The sequence below is a fragment of the Herpailurus yagouaroundi genome, unplaced genomic scaffold, assembly GCF_014898765.1.
Source record: "Herpailurus yagouaroundi ecotype Mexico unplaced genomic scaffold, PumYag 213, whole genome shotgun sequence".
Classification (NCBI taxonomy): Eukaryota; Metazoa; Chordata; class Mammalia; order Carnivora; family Felidae; genus Herpailurus; species Herpailurus yagouaroundi.
In genome coordinates this window covers 11,457,921-11,483,297 of record NW_024412444.1, presented here as the reverse complement: position 1 = coordinate 11,483,297, position 25,377 = coordinate 11,457,921, and the positions used below count along the sequence as shown (strand labels likewise).

At 44.5% G+C, this 25,377-nt stretch overlaps 1 protein-coding gene across 2 annotated transcripts in view; it reads right to left on the bottom strand.

Annotated features, from left to right (window-relative positions):
- IL17RD (interleukin 17 receptor D) overlaps nucleotides 1-25,377 on the bottom strand; it is a 71,023-nt gene that overhangs the window by 6,671 nt on the left and 38,975 nt on the right. Inside the window, exons 2-12 of one of the 2 annotated variants that reach the window (XM_040454716.1) lie at nucleotides 23,078-23,135; nucleotides 18,558-18,683; nucleotides 13,848-13,966; nucleotides 13,230-13,350; nucleotides 10,753-10,797; nucleotides 10,509-10,660; nucleotides 8,890-8,955; nucleotides 7,077-7,131; nucleotides 5,961-6,071; nucleotides 4,981-5,144; nucleotides 448-1,381 (exon numbers count right to left, since the gene is read on the bottom strand). In XM_040454716.1, coding sequence (XP_040310650.1) covers nucleotides 448-1,381; nucleotides 4,981-5,144; nucleotides 5,961-6,071; nucleotides 7,077-7,131; nucleotides 8,890-8,955; nucleotides 10,509-10,660; nucleotides 10,753-10,797; nucleotides 13,230-13,350; nucleotides 13,848-13,966; nucleotides 18,558-18,683; nucleotides 23,078-23,135 — 1,951 coding nt within the window. Of the gene's footprint in view, nucleotides 1-447; nucleotides 1,382-4,980; nucleotides 5,166-5,960; nucleotides 6,072-7,076; nucleotides 7,132-8,889; nucleotides 8,956-10,508; nucleotides 10,661-10,752; nucleotides 10,798-13,229; nucleotides 13,351-13,847; nucleotides 13,967-18,557; nucleotides 18,684-23,077; nucleotides 23,136-25,377 lie in introns of both variants that reach the window. The other variant, XM_040454715.1, reaches the window with a different exon arrangement.

Sequence of the window (25,377 nt, the reverse complement as noted above, 5' to 3'; positions counted from 1 at the left end):
TCCATCAACCCCTGGATCACAAGATGTGGCTTTCAAAGCACTGGCATTGGTGAGGGGTGGTGAACACCTCAAATCCCAACAAAGATACAGGTCCACAGCCCCTCATCCGATACCCCTGGGGCAAGCTGTCTTGGCAGTCAGATGTCTGTGGAGTTCAGGAAGGTGATATAATGCACACACTGCATGTTACATAACACCACTTGTGGGGCCTGGGCAAGCTCACTGTAACTTAGCATCAGTATTTCTGCAGTTCCCATGAACACTCCCAGTGCCTGGAATAAATCGGGACTACCAATGGAGTTGGGTTACTTCCCATTAGGTTTCATTGCCAATAACTCCACCCGAAAATTAGGAAAACCCTTGCATGGATTTGGGAATTAGGGACAAAGGCTGTGGCCTGCATCAGGAACCCAACCCAAAGACACTCTGGGCTCTCCTGCACCTTACCCAGGCCGGAGGAGGAGGACACGCTCTCCGTCAGTGAAGATGTTTCTGTTTGATCCGCTGAGAGTCCTTCCATTAGAGGCAGAGACAGCTCCGAGGAGGGCACGGATGAGTCGTAGATGCCCGAGTCCCGGGGCATGTCCGAGGGGCTGGGGGCTTTCACCACGTGCAGCAGGGGGCGCAGGACCGAGCCGCTGCCGGGCCCAGGCCCCGCCTCCACGTCTGGGTCCAGGCCCAAGGGCTGGCCCTCCGAGGGCAAGTCGGCCTGCACCCCAGGGACGGCCTCGGCCTTGAGGCAGAAATCGCTGTCAGGGCCTGGTTTGCACATGACATCATTTAACACTAAGCCCGAGTCAAACTTCTCCAGCACTGGCTCCCGGTACTGAAGTGGGGTAGGGCGTAGGGGAATGAATTGCTTCTCAAACCAGTCGGGCTCCTCATCGATAAATTGGTGCATGTTGCAAATGGCGACGTAAAGGGACCGACCTGATTTGCTGCGAAAGTAGTTCCTTCTGCTCACCTGTTCGGGGTACTGCCCGGGCTCCGGGAGACCGTGGTCTCGGGAGTGCAGGTGGGAACAGAGCTGGGGAAGGTTGTCCATGAGTTTGTACTTGGTGCTCAGGTCCAGGATGCCGGGAACATCTCCCTCGCAGGAATAGTCGAAGTAAACGGTGATGAACTTGCTGAGCTGGGCTGAGGAGCTCTGTTTGGCCTGGCGGAGCTTTTCAGCGATGGCGGACACAGCTACCAGGAAGAGCTCGCCCTTCCCGGAGCCCCGGCCGCTGCCTTTGTGCTTGTAGTTCTTCTTGTCCACAAAGTACTTCATGCCTTTGGAACACACCACGATGATGAACTGGGACTCATGGATCTTCTGGATGACCCATTCTCTCTGTCCTTCTCGGCAAAGACTGAAGTCTTCCCACAAGTCCAGAGCCACCTGGAAATAGATCACAGACTTCACTCACCCCAACCGCCGGGGGTGGGGGGTGGGGGGGGGTCAGGTCAGGTAACAAAAACAAGAGTGTTACAAGAAGGTCACATCATACATCCCTTGAGTATTATCAGCACTGCTGTGTGCAGGCTCAGAGCTGCTGGGCTTTGAGAACAGCTCACATTCTGTGGGTGATGGTCACATGCCAGGCCCTCTGCATTGTGCCCCTGTTTTAGCCTAACGTGGGGCCATTAACACACTCGCCCTATGAGGGAAGATCCTGAAGAGAAATCTGGAAGGTGATGATGGAAGGATCTGGGTGAAGGACCCCGAAGTAGGCAGCAAATGGGGCTCACATCTGGATGCCAGAGCTGCCCACAATGCTGACTGACTCACATCTAGAGAGCATGACTGACAAAGACCTCCTTGGCCCCAAGGTCAGCCACGCTGTTTACCAGTCAATGGCCAGAGAAGAGAGGGTGGTGGACTGTAGTAACACAGCCACTCTCCTTAATGCACTTAGTGAAGGACTGGCACCTCCCCCCATGACTTCATGGCAATCTATGGGGTCATATCCCTAGAAGGCCTTTAACCCCAAGGAGCCTCTGGGAGGGCATTTGGGGGGAGGGGCACTGACAAAGGAAGGAAAACCAGGCACGCAGGTCCCCTTCAGAGGGCTTCACCTTCTCTGACCATTTTCATGTGATTCTGCTGAAAACGTCTCTTGGCAGTTGTATCAACCTTTCTTTCTGTGGCTCAGAAACTAATTCCCGGGGGTGCCTGGGTGGCTCAGTCAGTTAAGTCTTCAGCTCAGGTCATGATCTCATGGTTCTTGAATTCGAGTCCTGCATTGGGCTCTGCACTTACAGTGTGAAGCCTGCCTGGGATATTTTCTCTCTCCCTCTCTCTTGCCCCTCCTCCATTTGTGCACGTGCTTGCTTGCTCTCTCTCTCTCTCTCAAAAATAAATAAACTTAAAAAAAAAAAAAAGGAAACTAATTCCCAGGGGCTATGCCTGAGTGCAGGAGCCACTGTCTCTTATGAGGAAGGGTGTTCTGAAATGATTTTCTTCCTTTTTGGCTCTAAGGTGTTATCAAAGGGAAGAAGGTCCCCAGCATTCACTCACTTGCTGAAAATAATCCTAAATCATCTTATGTTTCCTTAATTCTCACTAGCATTATACATTCTAAAAGCTAACTAGAAATATATACCAAGCATTTTAAAAATTTTCCCATCTTTGACCCAGCAATTCCACTTCCTGGCTTCTATCTCTGGAAAATCATTAGAAAGGATCAATCATTAGAAAGGATCAATCAATATGAAATAACTCAATTATAGTAAATTGATATTATGGATCATGTGGCTAAAGTTGCATGGTACAGTCATGCTGGAAAACAGTATGGAGGTTCCCCAAAAAGTCAAAACTAGAACTACTCTATGATCCAGCAATTGTACTATTATGTATTTCTCCACATAATACAAAAATGCTAATGTACCCCGATGTTTATAGCAGCATTATCAATAAAAGGCAAATTATGGAAAGGCTCAAATGTCCATCGATAAAGAAGATGTGGTTTATATACACAATGGAATACTACTTGGTGATGAAAAAGAATGAAATCTTGCCATTTGCAACAATGTGGATGGAATAGGAGGGTAATATGCTAAATGAAATAAGTCAGTCAGAGAAAGACAGATATCATGTGATGTCACTCATATGTGGGATTTGAGAAACTCAACAGATGAGTTGAGGGGAAGGAAAGGAAAAATAAGATACAACAGAAAGGGAGGCAAACCATAAGAGACTCTTTAAACATGGAATGAACTGAGAGTTGATGGGGGTGGGGGATTGGGAGGGTGGGGGATGGGCATGGAGAAGGGCACCTGTTGGGATGAGCACTGGGCATTGTATGTAAGTGATGAATCATGAAAATCTACTCCTGAAGCCAAGACTACACTGTATGTTAGCTAACTCGACAATGAAAAAAAAAAAGATGTGGCATGTATATATTATATATTATACATTAGATGTTATATATATTTCATTATTACATTATATTACATATACGTCCCACATGATGGGACATTACTCAGCCATAGAAAAGAATGAAATCTTGCCATTTTCAATGACATGGATGGAGCTAGAGAAGATTATACTAACCAAAATAAGTCAGAGAAAGACAAATACCATATGATTTCACTCATATGTGGAGTTTAAGAAACAAAACAAATGATCATTAGGAAAAAAGGGAGAGAGAAAGCAAACCAAGAAACAGACTCTTAACTATAGAGAACAAACTGATGGTTACCAGAGGGGAGGTGGGTGGGGGATGGGTGAAATAGGTGATGGGGATTAAGGAGGGCACTTGTCCTGATGAGTACCAAGTGTTGTATGGAAGTGTTGAATCACTACTGTCTATACTGGAAAATAATATTACCCTGTATGTTTTACTAACAGGAATTTAAATACAAACTTAAAAAGTAATGAAATAAAATTATAGTTTACATAGAACTTTCAATAGTGTAAAAAGTTATTAAATGAAGAGACAAGGAAAAAAATCATTCCAATCACCCCAAAATGGAAAACTGTATGCATGACTTCATCTATGTAGAAAGGAACTGGAAGGAAATACACCAAGTATTAGCTGTGGGTCCTCTTTTCTCCAGGTTGAGATTACAGGCCATTTTTTTTTCTTTGTCATCCTTTAGTGTTTGCAAATTTTCTACAGTAAGCATTACCCTCATAATTGGGAGACTTTTTCCACCCGAGGCTAGTTACAAAGTAGAGCAAATGGGTTGTCTGTGTCTAAAGACTGTGTGGCACCCGCTAGAGCTTGTAATTGCTTTTTTAGTACACAGGCCAATCAGCCTATCTCTGTAGCTTCATGTGTCAGCCTTGTAAATAGGTGTTCCTGACACTAGGGGGCAGCTTCGCTACATGAAAAGACTAAAACCCACCAGGAGGCAGAGTATCAAAGCACAAATAACTTCAATTACACAATTACTGTACAATTCTTGCATTGGCAAGAAAGAGAGTGTGCCTTCCATGAGAGCTTCAAACTTCACTCTAAAATTAGCACTATGACATTATAGAAAAGCTACATATTTAGAGCTTAATTCAAAAGAATAGGCAAGAAACCTGAGTGGACCATTTGAGTACTTCACAAATTATTGTTCTTTCTTAGCAAAACTTCTCCAAAGAGCTGTCTAAACCCAATGCTTTACTTTTCATGTTCTCTTAGACCTTTCAAGGCTCACCAGGATATTTTGAGTGACCACCCCCCAACACTCCTGTTGCATGTTTCCAGGGCACATGCTGCTTCCCTCCATGCAACTGCATGGTCTTTTTGATGTTTATAAAACTTCCTTCCAGGTAGGCACCACTAAAGGCTTTTGAGCAGGAGTGTTTCAGGGTTAGGACTAAGCATTAGGAAACATTTAGTGCTGGCGATGGGTAGGACAGACTGAAGAAGTGTGAGGCTGACCCCGATTTGGAAGCCAGCCCCTGGTGGAAGGCAAGAGTCACCAAAGGAGGCAGGGAGGTGGTGAGGAGCATGGCAGCATGTGTCCTGCCCAGGGGAACAGAAGAGACTTCAGACTCCTCACCTCACAGCCGCAGAAGTCCTGGAGGAAGTAGGCAAAACACCGGACAACGTTCATGTGATTCTGGCCATCTTTACTGGAATAGCAGAGGAAAACCTTCGGCCGAGGCCAGAGCCTCTCTCTGGGGAGTGCCGTGGTGTACGAGGAGGACTCAGAACTCTCTTCATCTAAATGTGAATATATATTTTCTAAATTGGAAAAGAAGATAAGGTTGATGCCTATGAGCAATGCTTTGTCCTGTTCCCTGAGACTCAGGACCTAATGCCATCTTCAAGAAACAACAGTTGACATGTCTGCCTGAGCATGTGCCCAGTGCCCCCCCCCCCCCCCCCCCCGGGGGACCCCCCCGGGAATGGGACAGCTGATTTCTCCAGCGGAGCAACAAATGGCCAAGATTTGTTGTTCGCCTGACACTGACCTCAAGTAGGCTGGGAAAACTGCAGGGACCACCCTGGCCAGCAGAGAGCACCCAGAAGCAGCTGGTGCTCCAGGTGTTAACTACCAGACCAATTGAGCACTGACAGCTGAGCTTCTTAAACAAAAGGGGTGGGTGGGAGGAAAGAAAACCCTTTTCCTGAGGTATAACTTATAAAGTATATAACTCAAGAGTACATCTCAACAAACTTTTATCCAAATATATACCTGTGCAACCACCACTCAGATCAAGGTATGAAACATTTCCAAGCTCCCCCAGGAAGTTCCTTCCCAACACCTGACTTTTATAAGTGATCACGCCTTACCTCTGCCCTTACACCTTTAAACTTCCTTTATGTTCTTGAATTTACTACCTTAAATTTGAGAACAGAATTACAGCTTCGTGTTCATGGCTCCTGAGGTTAAAAATCAAGCATTTTAATGCCAGGAACTACAGGAGCTATGTGGCTTCCCAGATGCCCACTCTGGGTGGGACCAAGGGCTCCCAGGCTCCCTCTGTTGGCTGTGGTCCTGCCAACCTGGGGGGAACACACCACACAGAGAGATACCTTGTTGCTTCTTGCGGCACATCACGGTGAAGAGGGTGGCAAATGCGGAGATGACAACCAGAGGCACGGTGATGGCAACAGCCCTAATGGGCCCCGCCCACGGGGAATGTGCTGGGAAATTTCAAAGACAAGAGGCTTGAAACTTAAGCAGCACAAGGTCAAAGGGAAATCTCCCCCCTACCTTTTTAAACACAAGCTGCATAACAGATTCTAGAACCTCTTGACCACATTTCTCTAGTACTGGTCTGGTGATTATAAAAGGATTCCTTTTAAAGGGTTATAGGATACAATACCACAGTTAGAGTTGCCGGAACAGTAAATACCTATGAGTGGGAATTCTGCCCAAGGAAACCTCACCTCCCACCACTTTTCTTCCAAGGACAAGTGACTATTTAGTCCCAGCTACACACAAATACACACCAACCACACTGGCGTCAGTTTTCCAGACACTGACATTAGGATGGAAGGAAAGTCAGCTTTGATGGGATAGCTTTTCTTTTTATTGTTCTTAAGTTTATTCTGAGAGAGAGTGTGCACACACATGTGAGAGGGGGAGGGGCAGACAGAGAGAATCCCCAGCAGGCTTTGCACTGTCAGTGAAGTCTGACTTGGGGGGATGTGGGGCTCAATCTCACAAACTGTGAGATCATGACCTGAGCCAGGTGAGCCAAGATCATGACCGGAGCTGAAATCAAGAGTCAGATGCTTAACCGACTGAGACACCCAGGCACCTCTGATGGAACATCTTTTTAAAAGACAGGAGCTCAGGGGCGCCTGGGTGGCGCAGTCGGTTAAGCGTCCGACTTCAGCCAGGTCACGATCTCGCGGTCTGTGAGTTCGAGCCCCGCGTCAGGCTCTGGGCTGATGGCTCGGAGCCTGGAGCCTGTTTCCGATTCTGTGTCTCCCTCTCTCTCTGCCCCTCCCCCGTTCATGCTCTGTCTCTCTCTGTCCCAAAAATAAATAAAAAACGTTGAAAAAAAAATTTTAAAAGACAGGAGCTCAAATGCTGTGTTTTGATTTTGTAAAACATGAAGTATAGAATGTTATCAAATAGCATGGTCTGCTGTAGTCCTGTGCCAACATTTCACACAGAAATTTAAAAAAAAAAAATCATACCTGGCTTTAAGGCATAATGCATCACTTTTCTTGTTGTATTAGTGTCATCCACCAGCTACGAAACAGAGGATGCTGTATCATTATTTTATAAAAGTGACAACATCTCAACAGATTCCGTCCATGTTTCCATATGTGGACAGTGGGGGGTAGGAGGAAGGAGAGCTGCTGTCTATGATCACGAATGAGCCAGGACTAGACATTACATCAGCTCCATCTCTGCTTTACCAACTCAAAACCCTCAACCTCATCACCTTTCCTTTCATGAATCAAACGTGGTTCACTCATCGATGAATCAGCTGGTGAGTTCCACATTCTAACAATCTTCAATTACAACGGCATCCTACCACTAATTTTATGAGGCCCCCATTAATGCTTTAAGAGGGTTTAAAACCCTCTTAAAACCACATACTGCTACCAAGTCATACAACCAGTGTTTCTCCTAAAATGTTGAAACATGTTGGTTTCTCTGAAGAGTGGGGCTATGGGCAAATTTTTAATTTCATTTCCTATTTTTCTTTTTTTCTATTTTTGTTTGACTCCTATTTTTTGTAGTATGTTTGATAGTAAAAAAGTAATCTAAAATAAAGAAGAAAAATATATATCCCTTGCATGCTTTTTTCTGTGGTATTTAGAACTTCATATATATTAATACAGAAAATGTCAGCAGAAACCTAGAGAGGGATAGGCAGATATAATGGACAGCACTTTTGCTGTTTTATTACTAAAAGTTTTTATTTTTTATTTTTATTTGAGAGAAAGAGCAAGCGTGTGAGTGGGGGAGGGGCAGAGAGAGAGAGAGAGAGAGAGAGAGAGAGAGAGAGAGAGAGGGAATCCCAAGCAGGCTCCACACACTATCAGTGCAGAGCTCGATGCCAGGACTGTGACATCATCATCTGAGCCAAAACCAAGAGTCAGACGCTCAACCAAATGAGTCACCCAGGCGTCCCACTAAATAATTTTTAAATCTAAATTTTTAAAAACATATTTTTGTAGTATGAAGATGTAGGGGCCCAGGGCAGGTTGTCCCTGTAGGTATCACAATGGCCTATTGATAAATACTTTGAAATGAAGTTACTTGGGGAACAAGCAAGGACACTCAGACCCTCCCTTCTGTCCCCCCGAAAGCAGGAAACAGATCTCCCATATAACAAATACTCTCACTATACGAACAAGTAAAAACGACATCCTTCTGGTCTGAGATAGGGACTTGAAAGTCGAGAAAGCTGTAGAAACAAACCTTGTTATTTTTTTTCTAATTTATTACCTCAGCCTAAATTCCACTTAGAATTCCTTATTAAGTAAAGCTCCCAAACATCTATTTTCTTTATCCTGTCAACTCCTCACTAATTTAGTATCTCTTTGTTTAAAAAGTATAAAAACTACACCTGCCTTTGTCATTTCTTTGGGTCTCAATTTCATTATTGGGCCTTTGTGCCCACTCAGTAAGACTCTGGTTTTTTTCTCCCCATAATCTGTCTCATGTCAATTTAATTCCTAAAACAGCTAGAAGAACCCAGGAAGGAAAGAAGGAGATTTCTTCCTCCCCTACAAAGGAATACTGTCTAAAAATTCTAAATCATGGACTATATGGTTTCATTAAAATATTTATATGAAATATTTGAAATAATGAATGAGAAAAATCAAAGATTGATTACATATAAACTTTTTAAAAAGCATGTTAAGGACCATGTAAAAATATAATTGTACACACCCTCAATGGCTTGAAATTTTAGTGTTTTAAACAGTGGGAATTCTACATGAACTAGATTCATTCTGCAGAATTAATAATAGGGCTTTCTTGAGTTATACGTACCTCAATTATATAATCCCCAGGAGAAACATTTTGAAGGAGGCAGCTGGTTGTCTCTGTATTTTGCTCCTGCAAAGAAACAAAACAACACTTTTAAAACTCACTTCTTGGGGCGCCTGGGTGGCGCAGTCGGTTAAGCGTCCGACTTCAGCCAGGTCACGATCTCGCGGTCCGGGAGTTCGAGCCCCGCGTCAGGCTCTGGGCTGATGGCTCGGAGCCTGGAGCCTGTTTCCGATTCTGTGTCTCCCTCTCTCTCTGCCCCTCCCCCGTTCATGCTCTGTCTCTCTCTGTCCCAAAAATAAATAAACGTTGAAAAAAAAAATTAAAAAAAAACAACAAAAAACAACTCACTTCTTGGATAAAGGTCATCTGGACTGCTCTTTTCCCCCTAGAGCTGAAGGAGACTTGCCACCAGCCTTAACCACGTTCAGAACACTTTGGTTAGGGCAGAAAGCAACCATGTGTATCTGCTACATGTTATCTGAACTTCACTTTGATAAAAAGGCCCAGGAGAGCCCAGGACCAACCCCCGACCCCCCATAGTCTAAACTTAGCTGGTGATGCCCTCAGCAGGCATATTTCATCTGAAGACAAAGAAACTAGTTAGAATACCCTTGACTTATTGAAAGGGTGAGGAAAGAAATTACCCGCCCATGTTTGTGCATGTTTTATGTGCTGTAATTTTAACTCGAGCAGAAGGTCAAGGAAAATCAATGACACAGATGAGAGCCCACAGGAAAACAAAACTCAACAATATAGGAGCACGTCCAGGAAGGCACTAAGTTCTGCTACCCTGACCCAAACCCTCTCCTGGTGTTCGCTAGAGGCAATCTAGCAGTCCTGTGCACTTGCACCAGACATCTTCCCCTCTTGCTGGCCACTCTCAGTTTAAGAACTTGGCTGCTGAGCTTCTACTTGACTTTGGCCTATGTGTAAAATCAGTAGGCCCCTAAAATCCTAGTGGTTTGGCTCCTAGATGTGGCATTTCCACTGACTAGCTGTGTGACCTTGAGCAAGCTAGGTGACCACCTGAGCCTCAGGTTGCCCATCTGTAAAGTGGGGTGACAGCAGCCTCTGTTGCATAGAGTTGTAATGATTCAGTGAGCATAAAGCACGGTGACTGGCACACAGTGAGCACCCAATTAATGTTTAAAATGTAGCAGAAGGAACTAGAAATACTTCATTCTTTTGGCTCCTTGGTAATACCTTTCCCAGGCTACATCACCACGGGGATAGCTGGGGTGTAGGTAACTGGGGAGTGAGGATATCCCTGAGACTATGCTGGAATATCTACCAACTGCTGAGAGTCAAAGCCTAATGTTCATGTTGAACCAGATTCCAGGGGCCCAGGGGTCACTTTAAAACATGTACTATTCCAGGGGCACCTGGGTGGCTCAGTCGGTTAAGTGTCTGACTTCGGCTCGGGTCATGATCTCATGGTTCGTGAGTTCAAGCCCTGTGTCAGGCTCTGTGCTGACAGCTCAGAGCCTGGAACCTGCTTCAGATTCTGCATCTCTTTCTTTCTGCCCCTCCCCCACTCATGCTCTGTTTCTCTCTCAAAAATAAACATTAAAAAAAATTTAAAACATGTAGTATTCCTTAATGTACACATAGCAGCTCACCTGTTTACAGGTCTTTCGCTTGAAGGGCCCTTCATGCTTGAGCTTATAATGAAGATAGAAGAAACGGAAGCCAAAGGTGTGTGGTGCGTGGTCGAAGGACACCTGCATGTCCAAACCGTGCTGGGTGATGTTCAGGTTCCGAGGCTTCCAGACTGGGAGGAGGAAGGACCCGGATGAGCACCCAGAGGCCACCCCGACACCACTGTGCTGCAAAGACTTGATGGATAGGAACGGCTATACTCACAGGGTTTACAGGCCAGGTTGTCCGGCTGTAGCAGTAGGTCGCAGGCTATTAAGAAAGATGTGTATTTTTAGTTATAGTACAGTCTGACATTTTCCTCATGCAATAATTCAATAAGATGTAAATATATGGCGCTGGGTACTGCTGGTCAAAGTATAAAATAGATCAACTGAGCAATGATTTCCGGTACAGTGCAGTCATATCTCATGAAAATTTAAATTGTACAATATAAAAATATTAATGCAGTTCATTTTGTGCCAAATAAACGGAAACAGTGTAAAGTCACCCAACCTTTTAAAGCTTGTCAAGCATTACATAGTTTCAAGGCCAGTGGGACTGTGTTCAGCCCACGGCCACATGGAGGCTCTGTTTCAGCTGTAAACAGAAGTGACGCCAGCCCTGCTCCACTGCACAGGTGCTTAGGCGCAAGAGAACTTTGGAGTGATCCTAGTAACTGCCTTGGGTTGTTTCCACATTTGCCAGCATTCTGTTTTAAAATCCTTTTGGGGGTGTCTGGGTGGCTCAGTCAGTTAAATGTCCGATTTCAGCTCAGGTCATGATCTCAGGGTTCGTGAGTTCGAGCCCCGAGTCAGGCTCTGTGCTGACAGTGTGGAGCTTGCTTCAGATTCTGTATCTCTCTCTGTCTCTCTCTCTCTCTCTCTCTCCCCCTGCCCCTCCCCCACTCATGCACATGCACACACACATTCTCTCTCTCTCTCTCTCTCAAAAATAAATATATAAATAAATAAACATTTTAAAATCCTTTTGATGGAGTCTAAAAATGGCATGCAGGCATTACTAAATAGTGGCACCAGCACTGAAAACTAGGCTGTAGAGTTTTGAAACAGGACTTAAATGTGATAAAAACACGAGAGGGGCCAAACAGCTAGTCCAATATGCCATGTTGCTAACCCAGGGAGAACCTTCTGGAAAATGTCCACATACTGCCAAGAAAATCAAAGGCAGCATCACGATCACAGGGCACGGAAATGGTGATAAACACATCTCCCGCCTCTGCCTCACCCCCAGATAGACACAATGATTCTGATGGGAAGACTTTATCTTAAATTATGCTAGTTCTGATTAAGGCAAGCTTTTCTTAAACATATTTGAATCCTCTAACTGGTTCTGTGTAAGGCACTGAGATGTAAAATGCACATAGTCTTTGCCCTATGGAATCATATTTTAATTAAGAAAATGAGACCAAACTGTTATAAAATAATTGTGCTGCACAGGAAACACAGTTTAAAAAAAGAAAAGAAAAGAAAGGCAAAAAGAAACAACCAGAGTGTGAATGCTGCAACTGAGAACAAAAACATCACAGAGGAGGAGGACGGCAACTGGGCCACATAGGAAGGGCTGTTGAGTTGGCCTGACAGCTGACCATCAGGGGTCTGGTATGCCGGACAGAGAGACTGGACGGGAAGGCAAGAGGGAATGGCTGCAGGTGTCAGGATGCCTCGGCACCAAATCTGAAAGCAGCGATTCAGGCTGAAGAAAGACACACCACACCGTGCACAGAACGGACGGAAAAGGGTTGGCTGGTCAGCATGGTTGGCTGGAGAGTGTGGACTCCAGAGTCAGACTTCTGGGTTCAAATCCCAGCTCCCACCAGGCTCTTTAATCTCTGGGTGTATCACTGCACATGTAATAAGTGGACATGAGAGGATTAAATTCTTGAAGGGTTGGAATGGGGGTAAACTGAGTCAGTGTTTAGAAAGCATTTAGGGGTGCCCTGGGTGGCTCAGTTGGTTAAGTATCCAACTTCAACTCAGGTCATGATCTCATGAGGTTTATGAGTTCAAGCGCCACGTCGGGCTCTGTGCTGACAGCTCAGAACCTGGAGCCTGCTTTGGATTCTGTGTCTCCCTCTCTCTCTGCCCCTCCCCTGCTCATGCTCTGTTTCTCTCTCTCTCTCTCTCTCTTTCCAAAATAAACAAACATTAAAAAAAAAAAAAAAAAAAAAGAGCACAGGACCTGACACGTGAAGATTAAAAAAACAAACTTTCTAGAAAAAGGCAATCTCAGGGTTGTTGCTTAATTTTCTTAATGTAATCCTGAAAACAGGCAATCACTCACAGAAGCCACCTTCCTGATGACAGGTAAAAGATGGATTATTTCACGCTCTCCCCTTCACCCCAAAAAATCAACTTCTACTGTTTATTCCTGCTCTTCTTTTTTCCTAAATGGTTTTAATATATGGCTGTCTGACAGCACTTTTAAAAAAAAAGAAAAAAAAAAGAAATCAAGCATCAACATCTACTCTTGAACAAGCGTGAAATGGGTGTCGTAGGCAGTATTAGGTGAATACTGCCTAGGCCAAATCCTAATTCTAAGAATTGCTTTTCTGGGTACTTTTCCTGGATGCTTTTCTCCTCACAATGCTGGTGTCATACCAGTATTTGGTATATTTCTCCAAAAAGTCATTAGAATCAGGAGCAGTCTCATCATGGGAACCAGGCAAGAAAGGCCATACTCACCGCGGGTTCTGAAGAAGAAAGGGTGGTAATTGCTTTCATTTTTAATGGAAGGAAAAGGGACGATCTTCACAAAGTAATCCGTTTCAAATTTCATATTTAGGAAAGGTTGAGATTCCATTCCCTAAAAGGGAATAAAAACAGACATGATATCATGAAGAAATTACCCACCCCTACACCTACACACAGGACCTTCAGTCCTCTCTGACAGTCACCCAGACACCGCTCCAGAGCTAGGGGCTATTTTCTGGACCAAGTTTAGGTTTGGATCCCTAACCAAAATAAAGACTGACAATGCTGCCTGTGCTCTGGCAAAGAAGCCCTAGGTGGTGAATGCGGAACCTCAAAGCTGGTGGGGAGGAGTCTGTGTGCTCTTGAGTGCACAAAGCCACCTTCCAGGACATGTAACCTGAGAGGTGTGTTTACCAGCAAGAGGTGCTGGAGGGTTTCTCTGGGTGTGGAGCAGGCTCAGGGTGTTGCCGAGCTGTTTCTCGCCCACCTTGGCAGGAGGGGTGGACCCCACAGCCCCTCCTTCTCCAGTTTCACAGACATTCAATAGACCATTCAGACGCCCAGAACAATGGCGTGTCTCCAGGGGCACATTCCCCGCGTGTGACTTACAGTTCTTTTGAAGCTACTGTTGAGCTGCTTTGGGTCCTTTAGAATCAGTTGTTGGCACCGTCTTCCCTCTGACTTCAGCTCCTCCAGTATTACTCGAAATCCTTTTAGGAATTCGATGCCTAAGCAGAGCAGAATGCTTTTATTAAAAGCCGACCTAATTACTTTTGAACACACTTTCCTTCCTCCAAGATTACCATCCTTTCCACCTACACAACGGAGGTAAAGGAATTCTTACTTTGGCTAGCACATCTGAGTCTTACAGAAAGGAAAACCACATACCCCGCATTCCTCTGGTACAGGCCAGGTGATTGCCTCCATCCCATCATTACTAATTAATTAGCTCTAATCCAGCCAGCTACTTCACAAATGCCCATTGCCTCTGTGACATTAGGGTTCAAATATATAGACTCAAGTCACAACTGATCCTAAAAGTCTACAGTGGAATACACAATTTCTAGGTCCTGACACAGAGTGTCAGCTGATGGTAATTCCCAATGCTGACTAGGGACTCCTGTAAACCATGTTTCTGCTTTAAGTTTTCGTCCTATATTTTGCTGGCATGGTTCATCCAAGTAATGCACAAAATTCCCAACAAAGTGTGTGTCTACACCCAAGGGGTTTCTAGGTTTGGGATTAAATAGCTCAGGACGCCCATGTGATTTACAAAGTTCTTGCTCTAATCATGCCTGAAAGGCAGACACCCAAGGGCTGCCCAGTGTGCGCTCTTCATACAGCCCTCAGAGGCCCCGAGACGCCCACAGTGCCACTGAAAGACGCCCGGCCCAGCCTCCCGCCACCTGAGGATTAAGCTCCGCTGATCACAAGAGCCAGTACCAGTGCTCTTCGTCATTTGGAGACTGGAGCGGTCCGACTGCAGCTGGAGATCCCCAAAGCCGGCCTCAATTGGCACGGTATTGATTTCGCATTCTTTCTGAACACTAGACAAGGAGACAATTTCAACCCTTCCCCTCCCGGGGCAGAAGTAATGACATAGGATGCAATTAACCAGGTGGAAAAAGTACCGATGGCAAAGGACAGGGAAATCTTTTTCGAAAAGGTTCTTTAATCCTATAATTATTTGATGAAGAACACGTATTTTATGGTGAGTAGGGCAAAGGAGTTACAATTAGAGCTTCACATTTTCAGGGGTCACGGGGTACAGTGTGCAGGCACTGACTCTGCTGTACTGTATTTCAAGTTTAAAGCTTCCTGTGGGGGGGGTGAGAGCCACCTGACCCACAGCCCAAGATTCAGACACAACAGGAGCCACAGTCTCTGACCAGCAACTAAGATTTAATTCATGTCATGTCCCTAGAACTCCTGTTTAACAAAAGCTGGATGATTCATATAATTAAAGACTGCGCACCTCACAGTTTCATAAAATTCATCAGCTGAGGTAGGAGTAGGTGGTTCTAGTCCTTATTTTTATTTATTTTTTAAATGTTTTTTCAAGTTTATTTATTTAGAGGGAGAACACAAGTCGGGGCAGAGAGAGAGACAGAGACAGAGACAGAGAATCCCAAGCAGGCTCCATATTGTCAGCACAGAGCCCGACGCGAGGCTCAATCCCACAAACTGTGAGATCATGATCTGAGCCAAAATCAAGAGTCAAATGCTTGGGACACCGGGGTGGCTCAGTCAGTTAAGGGTCCGACTTCGGCCTGGGTCATGATCTCACGGCTCGGGAGTTCGAGCCTTACGTCGGGCTCTGTGCTGACAGCTCAGAGCCTGAAGCTTGCTTCTGATTCTGTGTCTCCCTCTCTCTCTGCCCCTCCCCTGTTCTCTCTCTTTCTCTCTCTCTCTCTCCCCCCCCCCTCCAAAATAAATAAATGTTAAAAAAAATTTTTTTTTTTAAAAAGGGTCAGATGCTTAACCAACTGAGCCACCCAGGAGCCCCTAGTTCTAATTTTTAAGAGGTTAGTGTGAAAAACCACTATGCCAAGTCTGGCAGGTGGGGGTAAAAGCAGCAAATGTAAACCTTAACGCCTTTATCACAACGCTCTGAATTCCTTTTAGTTACACGTTTAACAACTTTACAGAGCAACTTCCCATGAAGGGACGTATTTACTCCTTCTCATCATTTAAAACTCATTAATCCTCCTGGCATCCATGGGAGGAAGGTATTGTCCTCATTTTACAAATGAGGACATAGGTACAGAGACAGTGACTGACTTATCCGGGATCACACAGGAATTAAATGGCAGATGTGGGATTCAAACCCAGGAGTGTCTGGCTCTAAGCTGGTACACTTTTTTTTTTTTTAACGTTTGTTTATTTTTGAGAGACAGAGACAGAGCACGAATAGGGGACAGGCAGAGAGAGAGGTAGACACAGAATCCAAAGCAGGCTCCAGGCTCTGAGCTGTCAGCACAGCACCCGATGTGGGGCTCAAACCCACGAACCGTGAGATCATGACCTCAGTTGAAGTTGGACACCCTTCTAAGCTGGTGCTCTTAACCCATATGCTTTTCTGTCACCCAAGGAGTCTTTTTTTTTTTTTAACGTATATTTATTTTTAAGAGAGAACACAAGTGGTGGAGGGGCAGGGAGAGAGGGAGACAGAAGATCTGAAGCAGGCTCCACACTGACAGTTTGAGCCCAACGCGGAGCTCAAACTCACGAACCAAGAGATCATGGCCTGAGCCGAAGTTGGACACTCAACCCACTAAATCACCCAGGCTCCCCAGGAGTTTCCTTGATAGAACCTGATAGAAACAGATAGAACCTGTCCACCCACAAATCGTCATTCAGGAAAAGCACCACATTCTGCCCTCACCACTCCACCTGTTAGTTTTCCAACCACCTAGCTTCCATCCCTTACTTGCATTCTAAAGGAGACTGCAATTTGTCAGGCCAACCCCTCAACCGTATAGCCTTACATGGAATGACCACTTCCTGTTGATCCACAGAGAATGTTTTTATCTTTAAATGTTAAGATAATGTTATTTTTGGAAAACCCACTGGGTTCAGACCCAGCAGTATTTACACGGATAAATGAGTCAGGCCCATGGATCTAATCCTTCCTCCCTCACTCTGCACTCACCTCTCCTGCAGTCTGGTTTTTCTGAGAATTATCCTGTTCAGATTAAGAAATCCAGACTTTATGTTACTTTTCCCTTATCCAGATTTCTTTTTCTTTTTTTTAATTCTAAGATTCAGTGGCAATGTCAAAGAAACAGGTTTGAGGACCAGGTTTTGATGATGATAACAGTAGCCATTTTTTTTTCTTCTTAAAGATTTTATCATTATGCTTTTTTTATTTGAGAGAGAGGGAGGGAGCACAGCAGAGGAGAGGGGCAGAAGGAGAGAAAGAATCTCTAGCAGGCTCCAGGCTCAGTGCAGAGCCCAATGCAGGGCTGGATCCCACCACCCTGGGATCATGACCTGAGCCAAAATCAAGAATTGGACACTCAATCAGCTGAACCACCCAGGTGCCCCTAAAGATTTTAAGTAATCTCTACATCCAACATGGGACTTGAACTCACAACTGAGATCAAGAGTTGCATGCTCTACCAACTGAGCCAGCCATGTGTCCCAATAGCCACTGTTTTAAATTTTAAGAGCTCTTTCTAGAGATGGCTGGCTGACACAGTTGGATGACTCTTGATCTCAGTGGTCATGAGTTTGAGCTCCACGCTGGGTACCCAGATTATTTAATAAAAACTTAAAAAATAAAAGAACCCTTTCTAGAAATACTGCGTGCGTGCGCGTGTGTGTGGAAATCTTACAAAAACCAGGAGGCTGTCAGTCATCTTCACATCACAGATGGGGAAGCCAGGGCTCAGCAAGGCTTAGCAGCCTCTTGCGGCAGGTAGAATCTGGGTTCACACCCAGGCCCATCTGAACAAATGGGCTCTGACCATGTCCCCCACCCAGCTGTCCCATGCTCTCTTATATCATCAACTCATTAAAGAGGACAAGCAAACTCTGCCCTAATCTGAATCTGACCAGATAATGTGGGTTTGCTTTTTTTCTGTTTCTTCATTTTGAATTTTTTTCAGCCCACATAGTTCACATAAATTCAGTTAGTTGCCAAGATTTAAAAACTATTGACTTTAGAGTCACTTGGGTGGCTCAGTCAGTTGAGCATCCGACTTCGACTCAGGTCATGATCTCATGGTTAGTGACTTCAAGCCATGCATCGGGCTTGCTGCTGTCAGCATGGAGCCCATCTTAGATTCTCTGTCCCCTCTCTCTTTGCCCTTCCCCTGTTTGCTCTCTCTCAAAAAAAAAAAAAAAACATTTTTCTTAAATTATTGATTTTATGGATTCTTACGAGCCCTGAGATATTCCTGTAAACTCACAACACGTGCCAGTGCTGTGCCCGGATATCCATGTGGGCATACAGATGGCCAATGCTGGACGCTAAAGCCATTATGCCCTTGGACAGGTCACCTGTCCCCTGGCTACTGCTTAGACCCAAAGGCTAAGGCCTCAGCACGATTTATTGCCATACACCATTATTCTTCAAACCCACATCTCTCTCAGTAACAGCCAAGGGAACAAAAGATGAGCCATGGGGTACAGTATTGAGCTCTGTACATGCCCAGGAAGTACATGCAATGAAGCAGGAAGCATATCTGTGCCCAAGCACACCTAAGCTACACGTATGTCAAGACCTGCCTGGCCCCTGCAGGTTGTCACACTGGGACCCTTGCACTGGTCACCACCCACACAGGCCACATGCTGGGCTCCATTTTGACCACTTACCAAGGGCCCCTGGGGACCAAAGAATGGTGACTGCCACTTGCTCATGGCAAGCATACTGACTGATGGTGATGTTCTGGGCATCAGCAATCACGTGCTTCCCCACTGGATTCAAGTAAGTGGTGCAGTCTAGACAGTTGTGAGAACAAAAACAGTTAGATTAAAACTTTAAATTTTACAATTTTTTATTCCCAGGTTCATCTTCTCAAATTACACAGAGCCATCCGGAGGCAGCCAAAGCCGTTCTGTTTAAAGATGTGTGCCTCAAAAGCCCAAATATGACAGTAAAGTGTGACTATTTGGGAAACTGTAAGATGCAGTCGTGGAATTTACTTATAGCATCACCACCACCCCACCACCCCCCCCCCCACAAGTTAACTTCTAGGACAGCATTAGGGGAGGATCATATACAGTCTGGAGTTGGACTATGTATCTGGCATTAACTTTTTTTTTTACTGTTAAGACATCTTACCTAAATCAAGAATTATTTACATTACTTCTATCAGTTTTCAGCATTAGAGAGTGATCTGAAGCAAAACCAAGGGCTAAATACTGGGGCTTGTTTTTAGAAGAAACCTGGAGGCAAAGTGAGCAGGGAAAGGAAGTAATAGGGTAAGACTCATGGGGGAGGGGCGCACAGCAAGACAGTTAAAACAATCCAATTAGTACCTGCAAAAGGTACTAACTGACTTCCTGATGAGTGAAGCACCTCCAGTGTTAACTGGCGTCGCAAAGGGAAAACACCATGTGTTAATCCAAGACATCCACAATGCCCACCAAACCCAAAGAGTTCCACATTACTCAGCCAATGAAGACCCGATTCTCTGATTTTGCCTGAGGACATTACTTGCAGCCAGGTGTCAATGTGCCACTACCACGTGAGCAACTGTGACACCTGGTATTGCTAAACACATCTTCAAAGTCTACAGAATCCTAAAAAGCTGCCAGAAGCTTCCAGCCAGACTCAGCATGGGACTCCAGACAATGACCGTGGGCTGTTCTGGCCACTGACGCAGGGGAGAACCATCGGCCCTCCTCGGCAATTTTTTTAAGGTTTTTATTTATTTATGTTGAGAGAGAGAGTGCGCGCGAGCGAGTGAGCAGGGGAGGGGCAGAGACAGAGGAAGAGAGAGATTCCCAAGCAGGCTCCACACCATCAGTACAAAGCCCAATGCATGGTTCGAACTCAAAAACTGTGAGATCATGACCTGAGCCCAAACCAAGAGTCAGATACTTAACAACTCCCAGGTACCCCAACTCACAACTTTTATGCTGCTTCATCTCCATTTCTTTCTCAATGGTTAAACTTGAAAACTCTCTTTGGTATCTGCTGCAAAAGGTCCTCAGTTCCATCTAATGTCCAAAACTACTCATTACCCCTCCAAAGTTGGGGTGTTTTTCTTTGAGGTGAAGCAGTAAGGGGTTATTTTCTAGGCTCAGTGAGTTTGCTGCACTCCCACTGCCCCTGCTGTGCACCGTAGCATACATTTCCCATTTTTATGACTAAAAACCTTCCCTCGATACTTGAAAATTATAAAAGAACGTAAGAAAACTATAGAAGTCATCCATACCTTCCCACCACGGAGATAACTACTATCAACTTCTAAAGGACATGCTTCCAAGCCTTTTAATGTGCATATAACATAAGTCCTTTTAAAATTTCTTACTAAAATTCAAAACACATGCACCACAATGCACCCCCCCCCCCACTCGGGTAACTCCCATCCCTCACAGAGCTTTGTGCCCTGCTTTCTTGCCTAACTGCACCCCCTTCCAGAAACTCCATCTGCTTAAAAAGCAGCCACCTCTACATTTCAATATTACTTCTTTTGAAAAGATGTTAATAATTAATAAAACCAAATTCTACTTCTAATGAAAATTGACTCTTGAAGCATACAACATATGTTCTCTAGGTGCAGAAGAGAATTTTAGAATAGAAAAAAATGTTTCTTTAAACATCTGGTTTAACACCCACATTGTACAAATGAGGAAACGTTTTGCAGTTAAGAGGCCAGCTGGATGGCTTAGGATTCCGCTGCTGACCAGCCCTGGGTCTGGACAGAAAGCAGCCTGGCTCATGAAGGGCTCTTGCCATTCTAGCCTCAGCACAGAGATTACGACTATAGTAAATTCTGAATCAGAAGTGGTTAGCCTGAAAAAAATCCCTGGCTGAAACAAGCTTCCCAATATTAAAAAACAAAAACAAAAACAAAAACAAAAAACCATCAGACTTGTCAATTTCAAACATTTTTCATTTTTCGAAACCTCTGACTTAAACAGCTGTTAGGAAAAGATGCACGAAAACAAGAGCAAATCATGGGTTTTTTTTTTCCTTTGTTCATTCCTAATGCCAAAATTAGCACTCTCCAGGTTTCTATAAATATAATTATGCAAATATAAAGTCAAAGAATTAAGAAAATGTATTACAACCTACTCAGGCATTACTACTCAGAGCCCAAAGAAGAAACGAGAAATGCAAAATGAAAGGAGGCGTAGAGACCTAGGAGATTCGGTTTTGACTTAATGGCAAGACATTACCTTTCTTTGTAACATCAAATGGCAAAAGAGCAGAAATATAAGATTTTGTAGTTTAACCCTTTTGGTGAAAACCTGACCATTGGCTCTCAGCTCTTTCAAACAGAATGAGTAACCAGTCAACTGAGCAAGAACAGAAACTTCCTTGTGGAAGAGAGAAAGAAATATCTTTTCAATGGAAAACAATGAATAAATTTTTTACACAAACCTGGATCCAATTATTAGCAACTCTAACATTTTGGATTCTAATTACCAAAAAACTATGCCCAAATGACATTTTGCCAAAATGCAACCGAGCTTCAGATGTCTCAGGAGTCAATTCAAGTTGCGAATTAAATTCTAATTAAATGCTGAAGAGTAAGAAAGAAAGAAATGACTAAGAGACAGGCATCAGGCATGTGGGCCAAATGTTTAGTCCCATGAAGAAAACAATAGATACTTTTAAGTTTTACAGGTACAGATCCTCTTTCACAAAACCCCGTATTAAATTAGAGCTGCAAATACTTGTTTGCAGCTGACCGGAAAATTTTGAACTATTGAATGTAATACAAGATCTGCCAGGACCAAGAGCATATATTAGAAATTAACTTTGTAGCTCAAAGAGAGATCTCTTACACATGTCTTTACTTAGCTGAATTAAGTGTTCTGGACTTGCAAATCTTTCATTAGCATTACAGCATTTACCCAGAACAGGCACCCACCACTAACTTGAAATGTCTGTTTCAAATGTAAGTCCTCATTGGTTAACTTAAAATACTCACGTCAGCAACTGCGGGCATAAATTTGACACACATATTTGTATCTTAAAATTGTTAGATTGTATACATGACCTCAAAAATCTTGCTCTAGCAGTGATCATTTCAAAGGCCTCACTGTGACCTACACCCATTATTTACATGGATTCACAACCCTCTCCAAGAGATGAATCAAATGTCAGGAGTCACTTAAATAGGAGTCAAGCTCCCTCTTGTTAACGTTTTTACATATAAATTATGGCTCATAAGGCTAAAATGCTCACAATTCCATATAATTACCTTCTCAGGCATGCAGCATTTGCTAAGGGGAGATTCTATATGCTTAATCAGAAAAAGCACCCCACCCTGCCCTTAGGAAACAATTCAGACAGATTAAGTCACACTTCCTTGAGAGAAAGGGCCAAAAAGATGCTGTATTCCAATTCTGGTTGGAATGACTTCTAATACTAACAGATATCAATTACTGAGTGCACATCGTAGGCCAGCCACTGAGTTAAGCAGTTAAAAGCATTACCTCATTTAACCCTCAAAATGATGCCGAGGAAGAACCTAATCTTTATTTTATATGATGTGAAAGCTGAGGCTTGAAGTCAAATCACCTGCCACAGCTCACAGCTGACAGGTAGGGAAACAGAGCTGGAATCCAGGCGAAGTCAGAGATGGCCAACTGGAGACCCTTGGGCAAATCTGGGGCAACGTTCACTTGGCCCACTCTATGTGTGTGAAAAATTTTAAATAGATGACAGTATTAAAAAATGGTTAGACAAAAAATGCAAATTTCTTACTCTTCTTCAAAATCACATCTGGCCACACTCGGGGAATTTCAAGGCCACCGTGAGCTGGAATGGAGAGAAGCCAGTGCCCCCTTCAGACCAGACAGTCCCTGCTACTCCCTAGCATCTTGCACTTGGGTAGCTTTGTCCCATGCTGGGCCCTACAGGCATCTGCCTTAGTTCTTAAGGACATGACTACATCCTGAAGAAATCAGGGGAGGTCTCCCTCCATCCAAAATTTCTCCCAACACTATGGAGGGCACTTGACCTATCCAGGCTCCCAAATACTTGAGTCACTTAATGGAGACTCAGCCAGCTGCTTTAGCTCTATTGATAAACCTGAGCAGGTTCAGAAAATTCCTCAACCCTAGGACCTCAAGTGTCCTTGATTGAGCATGACTGTGTGAGCTTTAGATCACTGAACGGGCCCCATTCTTCGGCGGTGAAGCCAGTTACTTACTGTCATATCTGAAGGTGATGTTGTGCAGCCCACTGTTTCTGCTGGCCGGCCCCACTCCCTGTGGGAAAACAAGAGAACATGATGAGGAGAAAAGCCAATTTGCTTTTCCAGCACAGATCCCTTGGAGTCAAAATGTACACAAGATAACAAAGACCCAGGGTCATGCCAGTCGCTGAGCAGTATCTACCACTCTTCCCGCCTACTCTGTGCCTCTTCTCCCCCACTGACTGCCAACCTCCCTCCAGCCCAGGAGATTCCTACTGTCAGGCCGACAGCATCATGAGAACGTACTTCCCTAAGACAAGAGGAGCATGCTGTTCTGTGTTTGGGGGTTAAATAATAATTCATTAACAGTAAAATTGGGAGAGAGATCATGAGCTGCCAGCTGGAGCCCTTCCACTTGGATCTGCTTTGAGCACTGATTGGTTATAAAATTCGCCTACCAGACACTCTCGTCCAAAAGCTCTATTAAGCCACGACAGATAGGCAATTCCTCAAGTCTAAGGAAACAGGTTTCTCATTCCAAGACTGGGAATGAGTGTGGGAATAAGCCATTACTTTTAATGAGAAAATTCTTCACTGTATCCATACCTATGCTTGGAATATATAGGGTGGGTCATAAAAGAAAAAGAAAAAAGACTTTAAAAGGGCTAACTCTAACTCTTGGTGATGTGGCCGTTAGCCATCTGCACTCTTAATAGCAGGGATAACAACTCCGCCAGACTCCCCACTTTAATTACAGCATCCACAGAGGGAGCACCAGATTCCTCCCGTTGCCCAGCCTTTTCCTAACCCACCACTTATCCATCATGGGAAAGAGCAGCTACAGACCTGCCGACTCTGGTTTAACTATTTCTGTAATAATCTGCAAATGTGCCATTCAGCATTAATTGCAGAAGTCTCCAAAAACAGTTAATTCTGAAATGCTAAATGATGAGAAAATATTCTAACCACACAGCTAAAGTTTCCACTTAACAAAGGGGATGTTGGGGAAAACCATATGCTGGCAGCCCGGTATTTAATGGGCAATTGTCACACTGAGACACGATGTGCAGAATACTTCTGATGGAGCCCAGGGTCTCAGGCCACAACCCCATCATATCCATATGCTGTAGACATGTTCACGCTTTTTAGCCTGAAGCCAGGCATGCCCACTGAAACCGTATCCTTGAGCTCAGATAAACATGGACCTTAGGAAAGCACAGCTGTGCAGAAAGGGACACACACACACACACACACACACACACACACACACACACACACACTTCTAATTCAAGTGAGAAATAAGCAGTAACAAAATCTAAATCAACATGGTACACTAGCCCATGATCTACAGAGGCTCCCTTTCTTCCTGATTCACCTTCCTCCTCCAGCTTTCCTGTTTCCATCCTCCTTTTCCCATATACACAAGATTCCAGAATTCCTCCCCTGAGCTAAAACACTTTGGAAAGGGTTGTTTTCTTATTAAAATCCTAAATGCCTCCGTAAATCCTTAGGGACAAGGCCTCTAATGTGCCACAAGAGTCTGCCCAACTTCCAGATGGTCAAGCCCAGACAGACACAACCAGGCAGGAGAAAATGCACTCTCTCCAAAACCCTTAGGAAATGCCCCAAACCACACCTTTCTCCCTTAAAAACCCCCGAGATATAAAATCACTTACCATTAATTACTATTATGAGCTAGACATCATGCTAGGTATAGTGGTGAGGAAAACAGCCACTGGTCCTGTCCTCAGGAGCACAGTAGTTCATTGCTTCAAAGGAGACTAGTTGGGTATGTGGATCACATGCAAGGTATATAGACAAATTTCAAACCACACCTTGACTCTCCAGGAACCCTCAGCGTGGCATACAAGGAGGGTGCAACTAGGTGAAGAGCCGGCCATAAACAAACATACAGCTTATGAAATGCCATAAGGTAGCACCTTTGCTACCATGCCATGAGGTAGCACCTCACAAAGGATGATTCAAGGGTGAGGACAGCACACACCAGAAGCTTGAAAGAAGGAAGGGTAACCGGACTACAAGGGAGAGGAAAAGGGAGCGTCACGGAAGGCAAACATCTACAGGCCAAGGTAGGTATCTTAATCCTTCCATCCTCCTGCTGGTGACCAAGGGCAAACCTCTTCACTCCACTGGGTTGGAGTGTCCTCAACTATTTTCCTAAAAAGATAATTTGCATGACTCTCCCCTGGGACAGGAGTTTGAGGAGGACCACGTGAAGCCATGTAGAGGAAGCACTTTCCAAAAAGCAAATGCATTTCACTTAATAGCATGCTTTGAGGTCTGTAGAACTCTAG